The 16,653-nt window shown below is 42.3% G+C and overlaps 1 protein-coding gene across 1 annotated transcript in view; it reads right to left on the bottom strand.

Annotated features, from left to right (window-relative positions):
- The window catches only part of ANK3 (ankyrin 3), a 294,328-nt gene that overhangs the window by 132,474 nt on the left and 145,201 nt on the right, over positions 1–16,653 (bottom strand). The window contains exons 10-14 of the mRNA XM_081104730.1: positions 13,503–13,601; positions 7,960–8,157; positions 6,050–6,148; positions 3,702–3,800; positions 2,330–2,428 (exon numbers count right to left, since the gene is read on the bottom strand). Of these exons, the coding sequence (XP_080960856.1) occupies positions 2,330–2,428; positions 3,702–3,800; positions 6,050–6,148; positions 7,960–8,157; positions 13,503–13,601 (594 nt within the window). The remainder of the gene's footprint in view (positions 1–2,329; positions 2,429–3,701; positions 3,801–6,049; positions 6,149–7,959; positions 8,158–13,502; positions 13,602–16,653) is intronic.

Below are 16,653 nucleotides of genomic sequence, written 5' to 3'. Positions count from 1 at the left end.
TTGAATGTGAAAAAGTTCAGGTAAATACTTTACGTAGGGAAGGCGGAGAGAAGAGGGCGCAGCAGGATACTGCTTTGGAAGGGTAGGAAGATGAGAGTCAAGGTCAAAGCAAGGTCAAAACTTCCTACCTACTATGTTACTAGCAGGAAGCATTAGGGGAGATGCTATGAGGAAGAAGAGGAATACTGAAAACAGAGAGAGAGAGAGTTGCCAAAGGAAAATTTCATAAAACTCTACAATTGCCACCACCATCACCAAACATGTCCTGGGCACCTACCTGCCCCAGGCTGTAAGTACTGCCCCTACCGTACCTTTTTAATCATCACAACCGTCCTATGAATTGCACGATCGCTAGTCTCCTTTGCTATGTGAGGAAATGAGAAAAGGAAACCTGGCACAGAATCCTTAACCTGCCCCATGTTACACAGCTAATAATTGGTAGACCAAGGTCCAAACACAGGCAGTGCGGCTGAGGAAGACAGGCTCCTAACCATCATACATGCTGCCTCCTTAACAAATTGATAACCAAAAATCCTCAATTTCAGTTGATGGGTAGAACCACTCCTTTGACACAGTGCTTGGTATGGAATAACAGCATTCATAAGTGTGAGTTTTTCTATAATCCAAGGTACAGTATAACTTCTCTTAACTCTTCCACTTAACTGATTAAGTGGGTTCACCAATATCCTCTAGATCAGTGGTTCTCAACCTTGGCTGCACATTACAATCACCTGGGAATCTTTTTAAAATCCTGATTTCTGGGCCTCATCCTCTGGAAATTCTGTTTCTTTGTTATGGGGTGGGGCCACAACATTAGTAACAAAGAAACAGAATTTCCGGAGGAGGAGGCCCAGAAATCAGGATTTTAAAAAGATTCCCAGGTGATCTAATGTGCAGCCAAGGTTGAGAACCATGGCTCTAGATCAAGGGTCAGAAAACTACACTCCAGCAGCCAAATCCAGCTGCCACCTGTTTGTCAATAAAGTTTTATTGGGACCCAGACATGCCCATTTGCTGATGCACTGTCTGCGGCTGCTTTTGCTCCAATGGCAGAGTTGAGCTGCTGTGATAGCAATGCTGCCCTTCTCAAAGCCTAAAATATTTACTCTTTGATCCTTACAGATGAAGTTTGCTGACCTTTGTTTCTAGATCCTCTACAACATCCACGAACTGGTGCCACAGAACACTGGACCCTTGAGGTTTGCCGTCTGCTGCTTAGAATGCCACAACCTTCGCCTCCCCCTGCAGACTTCATGCTTACCCAGACCTAGTTCGGTTTATTCTCACTGTGGTATGCTTGCACTAATTATTCTCCTAATTTGTACTACTTGTGCACTAATTACTTTAATTATACAATAAATAATATGTTCACAGGTAAAAAATGAGCATGACAGGAAAGGCTGTACTTCCCACTAAGAATACTGAGTTGAAAGCTTTGGAAAGCCTAGATAGATGTTGATAAAAAGCAATTATGATTTAATTAGATATGGGTGAGACAGCTGAACACACCGAGAGAAAATTACCAACGGTTATAAATATTCTGCACTCCCACTGCTTCACGGATATCTATTTCCTCTCCACCCCAAACTAGGAACTACAGATCACAGAAATAAATCGCAAATACATACACATGCATGTCTTGTATGTTGAAAGGAAATGATTAAGGTATTGATGTGTTTACTGACAATTCCTGACCTGAACTGCCATTTTGAAGAACCAGACCAACTATACATCCTGAATACTGACAGGAAAGTGGGTTTCCTCTGGGGGCTGGACACCAGGCCAGGGCGAAGCATTCAAATTTAACCCTGGAGTTCCTTTCTTCATGCAAAGGCAGATCCCTGAAGCAACTCTGACCTTCGTCCCAGGGTTTATGGTTTCACAACTTGTAGAGAAAAAGTTAAAACTTCCTTTTTCCTTTGTGGCTGTGACAGCTGGCCTGCGAGTCAACCAAATGAGCTCAGTGATGCTTCCAAACTGTGCTTATCCTAGAAGCCTGTGCATAAGCCCCTCTCTACAGAGTGTGAAGAACTCTGGACCGAGTCTAGGTTTGTTTCTTAATCTGTTCAGGACCAACCCTGTGCCAAGGACACGAAGTTCCTTCTGGCACACTGTGCCTGTTCTATTTAATCCCATTAAATAACTGAATGGACAACCGTACAGGGAAGGGATGTTTTTACAATGTCACTTGGGTAGAGATTTTTTCCAGTGGAGGTTGCTCACTACGTTAAAGAAGTATTCTTGGAAGATGGCATGCATATACTTAAAGGGTTTATTAAAATCAAGACTTTCCCCATCAATAGCAAATGCTTCCAGGAATCGCACTGACCTTTGCTTTAGCTTCTACCTGAGCTCCGTCTTGCACCAGATGCCGCACGACTGCGGCCTGGCCGGACCGAGCTGCCATGTGCAGCGCCGTTTCTCCTCTCTGGGGAAGAAGAGTCGGAACAAAGTTACTGCAGCTCCGAAGAAGAGCGGTAAGCTTCACCTGCATGAAGCTTATGATGTCGGCTTCATATTTTATAAATAAAAAAAAAGTCCCAAGCACTTCCTCAGTGAAGGCTAGGAGAGACAGGAGACGAAAGGCACAAGAATTTCAGAGGAACCTGATCCAGGAAGGAAGGACTTTGGTATAAGCCGAGGGGCCTAGTCATCACAGTGTCAGAAGTGCTGTCCAAGAACTTTCAAGGTGGCCTCTTTGAGGGTGGAAAGGTGAATGCTCACAGGGGGAGAGGAGGGTACATGAGTGGAGAGGGCAGGTGGGGTGAGCTCAGAAGAGCCGGGGGCCTGCCCGAAGGTGGCGGCCACTACGTGAGGTCTGCAGGGAGCTGTGGGGCTGTGCAGGGGGCCACGCCTTCCTATTCAAAAGGAGGGGCAGCCTGGCTATTTGTGTGCACTTCCATGTTGACCACAAAACCAGACTGGAAAACCAAACAGAAACCAAAGTGCTGCATGGGCAACACAGACGCACATGAGGGCCTGAGTGGGCTTGCTGGCTGCCAGTGTGCATTCTCTGCTTCACCTCCTCAGATCAGCCTCCTAGCCTTCGGGCATTAACCCAAGGGGTCAGTTTCTTTGCCACTAAGTCCCCCCCACCCCCCGCCCCCCACACCACCTATCCCTCCATTTCATCAAGGAGACTTTAATTCGGATTATTCATTTATGTAACAACAAAAAATGAAAACAGTATAGAAAACACGGACAGACAGAAACAAAGTAATAATAAAATATATTCTCTCCCATAAGTGATATATAACAAAGACGTATTTCACACGAAACTTGCTAATGTGTTTACTGGGAAGATCTTGAGGATGTAGTTACCATATAACCCAGGATATGGGAAAACCTCCCCACGGTGTTAGTGCCAGGAAAGCCTGTATTTCACCGAGAAGCTGGTCTGTTTCGGTGCTGATTCTGGTTGCTAGTAGAGACCCTTGTTGGTGGCACACCCTCAGGGTGGGAGTACAGGAAACTTCTGGTTTGCCGTTTCTGAGCCAGAATGTTGCTGGTTTTATTTTCACTCCTTTGGCACTCATGGGTCCAACTAGCATTGTTACGCTTGTGGTCTGGTGTGTTAATGCTACTGTGATGCCAATTAATTTACTTATAACAACAACAACAACAACAAAGTAGGGAAGAGCAACCTTTGCCAGTGTAGTAAATACTCACAACCGGCCGCTCTCTGAGGAAAGGATACTCACCACGTTGGTGGTATTTGGGGAGGCTCCATGATGCATCAGCTGTGAGACGATATTCACATGCCCCATGAAGGCAGCAACATGGATTGGGGTAAGGCCCGACTGGGGGAGAAGAGGGGAATGTTGGTTTGTAGTCTTATCATAAAAAGGGTTTCTCTGCCTGCCCAACCGCCGCCTACCATCCACCCACCCACCCACCCACCCACTGAGCCAACGGGCTGGGCTACACCTTCATTTTTAAGATTGCTTCAAAGCCGACATACAACTCACACCACTTCTGCTTTTTACATGAAATGATTGCATTTTTAATTTTTCAGAATATAATTCCACTTACAACATGAACATCCTAATTTGGTAAAAATACTTAAAATGGCTAGAAAAAGCTCTTTTATTTTTTAAGGAGAGAGGAGGAGATAGCAAATGTCCATAGAAATTTGAATAATGTAAAAAAAAAAAGGTAAAAGGAATTCTCTAGGGTAAAAGTGAGGTAAAAGACAGAAGGGGAAGAATTCTGGTTGCACCGATTTCAACTAGTGGGAACTGAGGAAAAAACGGGAAAAGACTTGTTATAACATGGAACCCTTTTTCCGTCAGCAGGGGGAGTCGTCAAAATGTGTGCAAGGTGAAGCCCTCATGAGGGTCTGGGCTGGTGTACAGAGCTCATGGGGAGCACAGGGCTGGCGCTGGGACCATCTCCTCACCAACTGACATCTCTGGGCATTTATTCAAACATGAGTCAAAACTCCACTTCTACTCCAGAGTACATTCTAATCTTTAAAAGGGGTTTCCATGCACTGAGAATAAACTTACTACTTTATAATTGAAAAACAGGGTGTCTACCATGAAGCCATAAGACTGATAAAAGTGTAAATCAGTATTAATATTTTCGACCATGTGATTTTAAAAACATTTTGAGTGTTACAAATCCAGACAGGACATGCTAGTAAAATGTTGACTCTTATTTCAAATCCTCTCTGGCCTTCAAGAAGGATTCCCATGCACTCAGCATACTTTTCTTATATTACTTGTGAAAGATCATGGAGCCTAACACAAAGTCATCCTGCTAAAATGAGCAAATCAACATTAACAGTCTCAGTTATTTGATTTTTAACTATATGAATATCATACATTGAGGTGATATAATTAAGGCAAATACTATAATGGCCACTAGACTAGATCAGAGAATGAGGTAATGTGAGAATCACTGGACTAGATCTCAGCTTTTATGTTGGCCTCAAATCTCATCATCTTTATGATGCAATCAACAAGCCTTTCTGAATGATCTCCTATGGGCCAGGCCTTGTGGGCATAGAAACACCAGCAAGACTCACGCCTGTCCAGAAGGAGCCTGTAGGTTCTAGGGGGCAGGGGGCTGGCTGGGTCATAAGTAAAGCAGCTGAGTCAGTGCTTTGGTGGAAGTACACACAGCAGTAGTGTGATCCTGGGGAGAGGTCCTGGACCTGGTCAGAGGGTGAGGGGAGGTTTCCTGGAGAAGGTGGCCTAGATCTGGTCCTGGAGGATGTGTGGGATTAGCCTGGGGAAGTGGGTGTGTGACACACGGAGGGAGCAGAGAGGTATGAATGAAGGGGTGTCCAGTCTAGGGCAGTGTTGAGGGCTAGAATCCACAGAGACCTCGTGCTAGAATGGGGTGGCGGGTGGGAGGAGTCTGGAGAGTAGATGCCAGGCCGGCTTGGCTGTGTTGAAGGCTTAGCCCTTATCCTGATGGGCCTTTTTCTCTGAGTTCTGTGTTGGTTTGTACAAAAGAAATCTAGAGCTAGTCCTTCACTCTGCTGCATTAACTCTGAGTTTTTATAGAGAGCAATCCACATTTTTCAAACACACAGAGGCTGTCTTATGCAGGGTTTCTCAACTCATTGGCACATTGGCATTTTGAGCCAGATCATTCCTTGCGGTGGGAGTCTGGCCTGTACACTGTCAACTGTTTAGTAGCATCTCTGGCCTCCGTCCACTAGATGCCAGTAGCACCATCCAGCTGTGACACTAAAAACAACCAGCAGACATTGCAAATGTCCCTTGGGGGCAAAAGCGCCCCCTCTGAGAAGCACTGCGTTATAGGATTTCATATAAATGATGCTTTCAGGGACGGAGTCCCACCCCCGGAGCGCAAAGCCTGTTTGGGGTTGTGCTTCCAGTCACGGTGACGAACCTGCACTGACCCACCCACGCTCTTGTCTGCTCTCCTCGGGACTCGCAGCCCCTTGGGTGAAGGGCTCAGAGAGCAGACTGTGGCAATCGCACGGAGCAAAACTCGCTGATCATCGGGGCTGACACTGGGACTCCGGCTGCTATCCTTTCAGTACCGGGGGACCCAGCCGTCCTAGTCCTCTCACCTCGGTTACAGCTTGGATGGATGCACCGTGTTTCAGAAGGAGTTCCATGACTTTAATCCGATTCTTCTTGCAGGCGATGTGAAGAGGGGTAAAGCCATTCTGCAAGGGACAACGACACATATCCACTTGACTACATCCCATTGAAATCCCATTCCACTGAGTGTGGTACAACATTTTTGCTACCGTGTGTTTCTGGAAAGATTTGGAAAAGAGCAGTAACGACATGGCGCTAGGCAGAATGCAGATCTTCTTCTGGAAGCACAGTAGCCTCACTGGTCTTAGGAACCCAAGGTGCTCTGGTAATTGTGAAATTCTTTTTGGTCACCATCCCTGGGAGCTAAGGCAGAATGGTCACTCTATTCCTTTAGATGACTTCATTTCGGAATTCACTCTTCCAAATAATATGTCCCGCCTCTCCCTCATTTCAAACACAGACTAAAAACAGCTGGCCCTGACGCCTGTCCTCAAAGCCCAAAGGTCACCAATGCCTATTCTGACTTCTCTGCTACATGGTAAGGCAACTACAAGGCCAGTTCTAGAAGGTGTTCATTCCTTCCAGCTTTAAGATCCAAGTAGGTGCTTAATTCAAGGAAGCAGAAAGTTTCCCAACCCAACATTATTTGGATCGTTTGGTTTAATATTTAATCTGATAAAAGGACCTGCTTATTTAAAACAAATCACCTACCACATCCTACTGCCTCATCCTTGAGACCATGAGCGTCTTTTAGTTGCCACAGAGAACTATCTAACATTTTGGGGTCCACTCTAAAAGCATAGGTCAAAGTCACAACAGGTGCTTCCCTTTACCTGGCCAGAGTCCATGCCAGGATGACTGGCTACAGCCTTTACGTGTTGCGAAATCTTTCGAGTCAGAGGAAAATGACAGTGAGAGCCCACACCCTGTTTTAAGGCTTTTTTTTCTTGTATGGAAAATGAGTCATGACTGCTAATTTATTTTCCTCTCTTCCCAGAATTTAAAGATATGTTTGATACACAGGGCAGGTCAACAGCTCTCAACATGCTGCTCTGAGAAAAGCACTTAGAACGACTATGGTCACGCAGCTGCCTGGGGTCTGGAGAGCTCCCCTCTCCTCATTCTTTGCTGCCCACCCCGGATTTCAGAGCCAGACAGCAGATCCCTTCAGCCACGGTGACCACAGCCGGAAAGGAGCAGGGACCCTCCCTGACAGGGCTGACTGGATGGCAGCCTTCAGCTCAAAATTATGAATTCACTCACAGGCTCTCCCTAGCATTTGGTGAGTTAGTTTTTCCTAAACGTGGGTGCTTCTTCTGAACTAAATTTAAACAGCCGACTAAATTGGGACCATTTATTTTCCTAAGACAACAAACACCATCCTGCTGAGAAAACCAAATTACCATACAGAGCTAAGGGTTAAAATAGCAAATCATTTTAGGAGTTAAGACTACAGACTAGACCAACATTGAGATTTGTGTAGATGACAGGCCATATGTCATTAACTCACATGGTTAACATAGCATTTTAGCTCATAAATTCCTAGACATCTCATGTTTAAGATAATGTGTTTTTCTTTTTTCTCATTTTGCCTCAGAAAACACTTTTAATTCATCGGATTATAACGTTTCCTACAGTAAGATAAGGTTGACCACCTCAGGAATTTTATACTTGGATGGTCTTTGGGTTTCATTTGCATAAGAGAATCACTGGTGTGACCCTAAAGGGTGTTAACGACCGAACCCCACAAGCCTTGTTGGTGTCAGAAAAAGAAGGTTTTATAGATTCCCCAGAAGGAGACTTGAAAAGGCTGAGGGGACGTGCACTTGGTTTGATTAGACCTTCCATTTTTACCTCCTCAAACGCAATCCCTTCGCATACAGAGGTAGCATGTCCTCGGCAGGACAACATCGGGACCTTTGGCCGAGCCACTCACCAGGGCTTTGGCATTGGGGTTAGCTTTCTTGTCCAAGAGAACCTTGGCGACTTTGTAATGGCCACAGTGGGCGGCCACGTGCAGGGCGGTCAGGTAGTCGTTGGTGACGTCGTCCACAGGCACGTTATGCTGGAGGAGAAGCTGGACACAGTTCAAGTGATCCCCTTGCGCGGCCATGTGCAGTGGGGACAGTCCATTCTGGAACACACAAGAGAATCAGAGTTCATCATGCTGCCTTTTAATAAAAAAATGTGCCAGACACATAATACAGCACAGGTATGAACAGATTAAAAACTCTAGTTTTTCATACAGAAATACCTTCTATTGCTTAAAAGGTTTTGACAACGGTTTTGAACTTTTAAAACTAGTCCTCTGAATTCTTATATCAATAGAAATCAACACATTTTCAAAGATAATTTCTTTTTCTGATTGAAAAAGTATGAGTTGCACTAAAATCCATTATTTATTGCATTCCCAGTGAATTGGAATTCTTAATTTTTCAGACTGAAAAAGATAAAACAAAAGCAGGAACAGGCTGGTGTCTAGTAGGCTTTCATTTTGTCCTTATGAGTTGCTAATACTTGGTACTGAATACTATATTGATTCAGTGAATAAAAAGGCCTGCTTACAAGAACACATTTCATCTCTCGTCAATGTTTCATTTCCCATTAATCTGGCGCCCCCATGTGTCTATAATGAGGAAAGGCAAGGCAGTGGCCAAGCCATTAACTGAAGCTTGCCTCAGTTTAAATCAAGGGGGTTCAATGACACAGTTAATTATGTGCAATAGGAACGAGTCAGAAATGCACGTGAAGAGCTGAGAGAAGACATGAATGGGTTCACAGGTAAATAAAACCTTAAAAGATTAGAGTGGCACTTAGTATTCAGTACGTTTCCTAATGAAGACAAAAACAAGATATTATGTCATTCTGGAACTAACATAAGATTGTACGTCAGCTGTCAGTTAAAAATAAAACAATTAAAAAGTTGTCAGTCTTTTCAAGCATGCTTCCTTTAAATGTGTAGGCAAATTGGAGGAGCCTGGGAAATTCCTAGAGAATCCAATTATCAAGAAAGGCCCTGTTAATTACTGTAACATAATTTAACATATTTTAGGGGGGCAAAAAGTGACAGCAAATTCAGTTTCTAAAAAAGTGGTCATTGTAAACTTTGAAAATAATGGCATGGTAATTATGCACTGATGAACCAAATATTACTGAATTCTCTAGGACAGTGGTTGGCAAACTGTGGCTCGCGAGCCACATCTGGCTCTTTGGCCCCTTGAGTGTGGCTCTTCCACAAAATACTGACTTATGCGCATGGGCCACGAAGTTTCAATTGCACTGTACATGTGCGCCCGCACGTGGTATTTTGTGGAAGAGCCACACTCAAGGGGCCAAAGAGCCGCATGTGGCTCGCGAGCCGCAGTTTGCCGACCACTGCTCTAGGACAAGTTATTTCCCCTAATTTATTGACGAATAACATAAAACGGAAGTTCAAGGTAAGAAAAAATGCAAGCCTTCCTCTGGCCACTCTCCTGGCATCATTCACTCACTGACATATATTTCAACTTCCTTGAAAGCAAGAGGTCCATGGGTTATAATTTCCCCATACTGGCCAGCAGAGAGCCTTGCACGTATAGAAAGAGCCCCATAAATATTTATGTAAATTTAAAGGCTTCATACAATGTCAGTCAGGCAGGATACGTCTATCTAAAAAATTCCCTGCAAACATTTTGAACCAAAGTAGAAAGTAAGGTGCAAAAAAGGATGGGAACTGTTCTCATTTGCGATACTGCCATCCCCAACCGAGCATATGCACTCTTTTATTTCCTGTCAAAACATTCCTTTGCTTTAGGTTTTGATACAGTCTTTGAGGAACACATGCAGTAAACAAAATAACAAAATCGGAGAGAACTAGTGACTTAGGGAGAGCAGAAAAGGAAAGCAGCGTCAGTAAACGAGGGCAGTTCTCTAAGGATACACAAGCTAATGACACACGAGCGGGTAGCATAGGTCACCGGGGAAAGACAAGAAGAAAGTAAAGGTCATTTGCCTTGTGGAGAGGGGTCTTATTACACATGGCACCTTCGTCAAGTTGAAAATACGGATCCACAGTGATGGGTTTTCTTAGCTCAGAAAGATGAGTCTTGAAGAATTAGACAGACGGTCTTACAGTTAGGAATGCATTTATTCACTTCATAGTCATTCAACAAATATTTACCGAAGGGCTGCCATATATGTTAGGCACCAGTTTATGTGCTTGGGGTACCACACTTAATTAATCAAAGTTCTTGCTTTCATTTTAATGGAGAGAGAGAGAGAGAGAGAGAGAGAGAGAGAGAGAGAGAGAGAACAAATAAACCAATGATGAAGAAGAAGGGCGCTGAAAAGAAATTTGAGTTGAAAACATGTGGAGACTGCAGTGATCTGGGACAGGCCGAGGGAATTCAGTCTAAGAGAACAGGAAATGAGAACAAACTTGGTGTATTTTAGGAAGCGGAATGAGGCTAAGGCTAGTTGTCTGGAAGATGGTGGGGAGCCCAGCGAGAGGAGATGAGGCAGAAAAGTGGTCAAGTTCTAGTAAGAATTTATTTCCAGGACACGGGAAGCTTGCAGGTAAATGTGATAAATTAGACATATGTGTTTATCCATCTTTTCCCAAATGCTCACTAAAAAGCATTAAAGGAATTTGAAAGGCAAAATCCATAAGGGAATGTACATGTATTTGCGCGCACACCCACAAAGCCACATACACACATAGGAAAGGAAACAAAAATAGATGGGCACTGTCTATACATTTTGGAATATGAAAAGAGGACATAAGGGTGTTAACTTACCCAGCAGAAGAAAGAAGGCTGAAACCTAAGTGTCCATGGAGGGGTAAAATCAGTGGTGTGCTGATAAAGGTTTAACAGCAGCTCTTTGAAAAAGAAGGCCCTGATTCGTAGTATCGGCCAATCCCATGATGTCAAGACCTCAGCGACCAATTTCAAGCGATCAACATCAAATTACTGGAGGTGGAGCTGGGACGAGATGTGCGTACACAATAGGCTCAATGACCTGGCTCCAGCATGCCACTGGGTGTAATAAAGACAATGGATTTGCCTCTCTGATGCCCCAAAGGCAGGAGATGTGGATACACAGTACTCTCGAAAGATAAAGATGAGGCTTAATGCTGAGAAAGTAGGACTGGTTCCCCTGTGTACAGAGCTGTCAGGTCTCCAGGCCCTGCCAACCCAGCAAAGCCAGATGCCTGCCCCCATGCCGGAAGCCAGAAGTTTAGTCTCTGGAGAAAGTAAGCCAGAAAGATTCTGGATGCAGAGGCCCAGCCAGAGCAGAGAGCAGTGGTGAGGCTCTGGACTGAGACCAGGTGCTCACAGTACAGGTGTTGCCCGGTGTCTATAGTCAGACTGCCTGCTTCCAACTCTTGTTCTGCCACTAGCTGAGATGTCGTGAGGAATCTACTTTATTTCTTTGGCTCAGTTTTCTAATCTATAAAAAGGATATAATAGTAATATTAGGATCTTATAGAGCTATTGGGAGGAGATATTAAAGTGCTTAGAAACTGGTATGCAGTACTCACTCTATGAGTTATCATTGTTATGATTAAAGTATGCATATAGGACAGGGACATTGACAGCCCCTTTTCCTTTTCCTTACTGTAAACCAACTAATTTCAACTGGTGTGCAGCATGAATTTTTAAAACATGTAATACCTGACTATTTAGCCAGGGGCACTGACCTCTTCCCCCATATACTGTCAAACAAAGACATGAGAATAGTCAACACAACAATAGCCATCCAGTGTGAATGGATCAAAATTATATCTATTTTTTTTGTCCAATAGGCAAACAATATATTTTGTGTGTGCCACAGAATTTTAGTAATTAGTGTATGTGTGCCATGAGATGAAAACATTTGAAAATTGCTGCTGTAAATTACTCACCCAGTATACATATCAAAGGTTGGAGAATTCAGTCTCTCAAAAAATGGAACCCTTATCCTGACCTTAGAGGACCCTCCAACCTGCCACCACCTAATGCACCTGAGTGGGAAACCCCCAACATGAAAGAGTGAGCCAAAGCCAACAGAGAGAAAATAAGACATCTGAGGAATTACGGACATATGAGAGGGAGCAGAATTACACTAAAGAGAAGGTACCTTAAATGTCCTCAGAAAGGTGACATAAAATATTATTTCCATAAAACAAGAGCTGGATGCTTTAAGAAGCTATCAGAGGATAAGAAATTGTTCTTGAATATTAAAAGCATTGAAGAAAAAATAAGGAGATTTCTCTGAAAAAACCCCCACAAAACCCATCAATAGATAATGAAATGAACAATAGGAGAAAAAATATGATTTTATTTGATAAAATAAAAATTAGTTTTAAAGAGAAAAACGGGAATTAATCAGGTTTTTAGGCACAAGGTTGACATGACTTGGTTGGACAGACCATATGGCCACTCTGACTGCAAAATGGAAACTGGATGTAGAGAAGCAAGGAGGGAAATGGGGAACCAGCAATGAAGCTATTACAACGGTTCAGCGAGAGATGCTGTGACTCAGAAGACAGCGGTGGGTGTAAAGATAGATAGATATGGACCATATGCAAGGAAAAGGAACGGGTAGGTAGTTTAGGCGAAAGCACCCAAGAGACCCAGATGTCAGCACTGCAATAAGAAATTATGGCTGTTTACTTCCGTAGGATAATACCTCCAGAGCTTGCCAACCTAAACTCTGCATTTCAAATGAGTGATGGAATTGTTGAGACCACCTCCACCCCGTCTATCTTCACTAGAGTAGGAAACACTGATTAGGGTGCAAACAGGAGTTACATGTAATTTTTTTGTTTTGGTAATGTTGGGAGATTAAGGCTCTTTATAAAGCTCCAGAGAGCTTCCAAAATCATTGATTAATAAGAATACTGGTGACTATGAGGTAGTTCCAAAATTTATTTACAAATATTCCCTTTTTTGAACTACGGTCAAATGGTTTTACCATTAAAACATCTAGAAGACACTTAGTACAACATTTTTGTTTCCAGGCAATCCACGTGTGTTCTTTTCAGACATGTGAACTTTCCCTGTGGCACCAAGCCAGGTGCCACCTTTCCAAAGTTTCCGCTCTATCCGTCAGATGGCCTCCCTGGCCTCGTTACTAGTCTGTGAACATTCACGAAATAAACCAAGAGGCTGATGAAAGAGAGTCGGTAGCTAGACTTTAGAGAATCTAAACCTTATAGTCTTTCCTTCCCCAGCAGGCAATCACAGAGTAGAGTCAAGCACTAAGAGCTCCTGATAAAAAGCAAACAAAAACAACACACGCAGAAATGGCTTTGTGGTAGAACGTCTTCTTACCAAAGGCTTCATACGCCCAAACTGATTTTGAGGTTCTCCAGAGATTTGGTGAACACAGCCACTCTAATTGCTTAAATGGAAACGATGGCATTTTCTGCATAACTCAAAAGGCTGCGTGGAATAACCAGGAAAGGGATTCAAAGCTAAGCACAGTCGAATGGCCCGAAACCTAGGAAGAAATTACCTTGGTTTTTGAAAGAATGGGGGCAGCTCGATCGAGCAGCATTTCCACCACCTGCTCATGGCCGCTCCTGGCTCCACAGTGCAGCGGCGTCAGACCGTCCTAGTGAACAAAAGGCAGCGTCTCCAGTTAGATTCAAAGGGGATTGTACAAATGCAGGCTGTTCCTTCCAGACCCAGTGCAGCATCCAACATGCTGTGGACCAGTGGGCTTCCAACCTTCACTCACACACCTGACACAATCATTTCCTATTTTACAAGAGCTAAGCTTTTCCCTAGGTTTAAGGGGTCACAAAGTGTGTAATTTCTCACATATTAGGATACTAGCTTTTAAAATACAACTGTCTCACTATTCTTGACTATCCAATGGAATCTAAATAGTACATGTAAATTGATATCCGCCACTTAAAAATACACAAATAAACGTTGAAAATAGAAATTTGTAATAGGAATTTTACATTGGTAATTTTTCCACTTACATTTTTATTTCTGTACCACTTCCCCCACATAATTTTATCTTAATGTAATACAATTTTATGCTTGAGTGTTTTTTATTGTTCACCATATCATATTTCCCTGCCACAAAAATATAAATTTAAATTTTAAAAAGGTTTATAGACCTCCTGAGAACATAAACTTTAATTATCCAAAATAAATCTTCTGGTTGAAATGATCATTATAATTATTCAAACACAACTGATCAAAACATCAAAAACACATTACAGATTTTATGATTATTAAACAAGGGTAACAGTTTCTTAAAATGTCCTCTCTTGATGAGACATTTTTTTCACAACTAATTCACAATCTGTCAGTGCATATTACTTATTGCTAAAATAGTTTAGCATCAATACTATCCCAATTTTTGCTTTTATAAAGTTAGTGCTGAGAAATCTTGTCTGCGTAAATAAGTAAATAAACTTTTGTTAGAACATTGCCACAAATTCTCTGGACTCCTTCTGAATCACATGCCAAAATCACTTAATAATCTTTCACCAAATATTTTTTAATGATACATCATTAGACAACTCCATTAGGCCCTTCATTTTTGTTTGCAGCGATAGGATTTATAATCATCCAATATGCAGAAGAATATGTTATCCAATCATTATAGTCATGTAGTTCTTAACAGGACACCAATACTTTGAACTCTTCCCTCTGTCCCCCTCACATTCCCTTCTTCAACCTCAAAGGTGTTAGCACTCTGGGTGAGAGTTATAAAGTTAGAACTTTCTATCATATGAGGAGGGAAATATTGTATTAAAGATTAGGTGTGAAAAGATAATTAGCAGGGAGTAAAAGGAAGTGGAAAGTCATTCACTTAAAACTATCTAAGTGGCCCTAAGCCCTATGGAGAATTTTTCACAGCCCAGCTTATATATTCCCCAACTTGAAGATTCCTGTGGTTGACGACACCTACTGCAAGGAAAGTCGCATTTTCTAAAATACATCAAAATGAGATTCAATGTATTTAAACCACTTTCGAGATTGTGCGAGCAGTTCTTGAAAGTAAGCCTAATTATCCTAATGTATAATCAATCCTTTTTCTAAACTACTAGCTAAATCTCAGAATTAAAATTCCTTAGATCCTGAAATGTGAATCACCAACAGCACACGGCCTGATATGAACATTCTTTGAGCATGTTTAAATACTCTGCCTTTATGCTGAGTTAAAACAATTGCTCTTGTACGCCAAAGTAAAGCAATATAACCATCTTTCAAATGGAAACAGCGTTTTCCTAATAAAATAAAATTTGAGACAAATAAAAAACACCAAGAAGTCCATATGTCTTCCCAGTAATGTAAACCTGAATATATTTGAAGGAGAAATAACAATAATCATATGTAACTTCCAACACACAAAAATATTTCACATTCTCTCAATGTGATTATCTTTTATGAACTTAAAGTTCAAATTTGTTTCTTTCATTTTTCTCATAAGTAGACCCTATGATGTCACAGAGTATGTGTAGACATTTTCAAATTATGATCGCACAGAAAAAATAACAATTTTAGCCCAACTCATTTATCATTGAAAACAATCTTCCCCAAAGCAAAATACTCCATTTGGCATTCAAAATATTTGGCAATCTCAGAGCAAAATCTATCCCAACTCCTTAGTCCTTTGACATATACTGTTCCTTACAGACACATTTTGACTGATTTCACCTTTTAAAAACATTTTAATTATGGAAAATTTCAAACATATTTCAGTGTACAGTAGACCTAACCATGTAATGAGCTTTTAGGTGTCTGGTTCTCTGTGTCAACAATCGCTGCCTAATGATCAATTCTGATTTATATCCTGATCTCTTCTTCTTTCTTGTATTACTTTTGAAGCAAACACAAGTCATGGAATCATTTCATCCTCACAATCATCCCTGTATGGAAGGCATAATTTTCATTTTATAAATGAACACTCTAGTTTTCAAAGAGATTAAATTATTCACCAAGCCCTAGCTGGTTCGGCCCAGTGGACAGAGCGTCGGCCTTTGGACCAAAGGGTCCTGAGTTCAATTCTGGTCAAGGGCACGTACCCTGGTTGCAGGCTCCTCCTCAAGGCTGAAGCCTGGTCAGGGCTCGTGCAGGAGGCAACCAATCGATGTGTCTCTCTCACTTTGATGTTTCTCTCTGTCTTTCCCTCTCTCTTCCACTCTCCCTACAAATCAATGGAAAAAATATCCTGAGGTGAGGATTAACCAAAAAAAAAAAATATCCATCCAAGGTCACACAATTCAGAACCAGGCCACTGGTGACTGAGGGACAGTCCAAGGATGTCTTGGGAAGAGTTATTAAGACAAAGATGCTCCCTCTACTCAAATGTGTAGCTGCTCTTAGCCTTCCTTTACCTACATTCTGAAGCTGCTGCCTTTGATCTTTGGTTTTTACTTATTAAAAACTTACAGGATCTAGAGACTCAGTTAGGAAAAGTGACCTTTTTCATCGGTACAGGAGCTGTGAAGTGCTATGGTCTTCGCCGTTGTTACTTTTACCACCTTGTTCCAATGATAAATTGGCTAGCTCTCCAAGAGAAGTTTCTAGCCGAACTGCAAAGAGCTACCTGAAGTACAGCTCTTTCCACTGCAGCTTTAACTGCAGTATTTTTAACAGCGATCACAAGTGACTGACGCCTCTGGATCTTGTGCAAAATGCCC

The sequence above is a fragment of the Myotis nattereri genome (genome assembly GCF_964212035.1).
Source record: "Myotis nattereri genome assembly, chromosome: 13".
NCBI lineage: Eukaryota > Metazoa > Chordata > Mammalia > Chiroptera > Vespertilionidae > Myotis > Myotis nattereri.
Note: the sequence above shows the minus strand (reverse complement) of the source record. Positions and strands in the feature narration are given on the sequence as shown.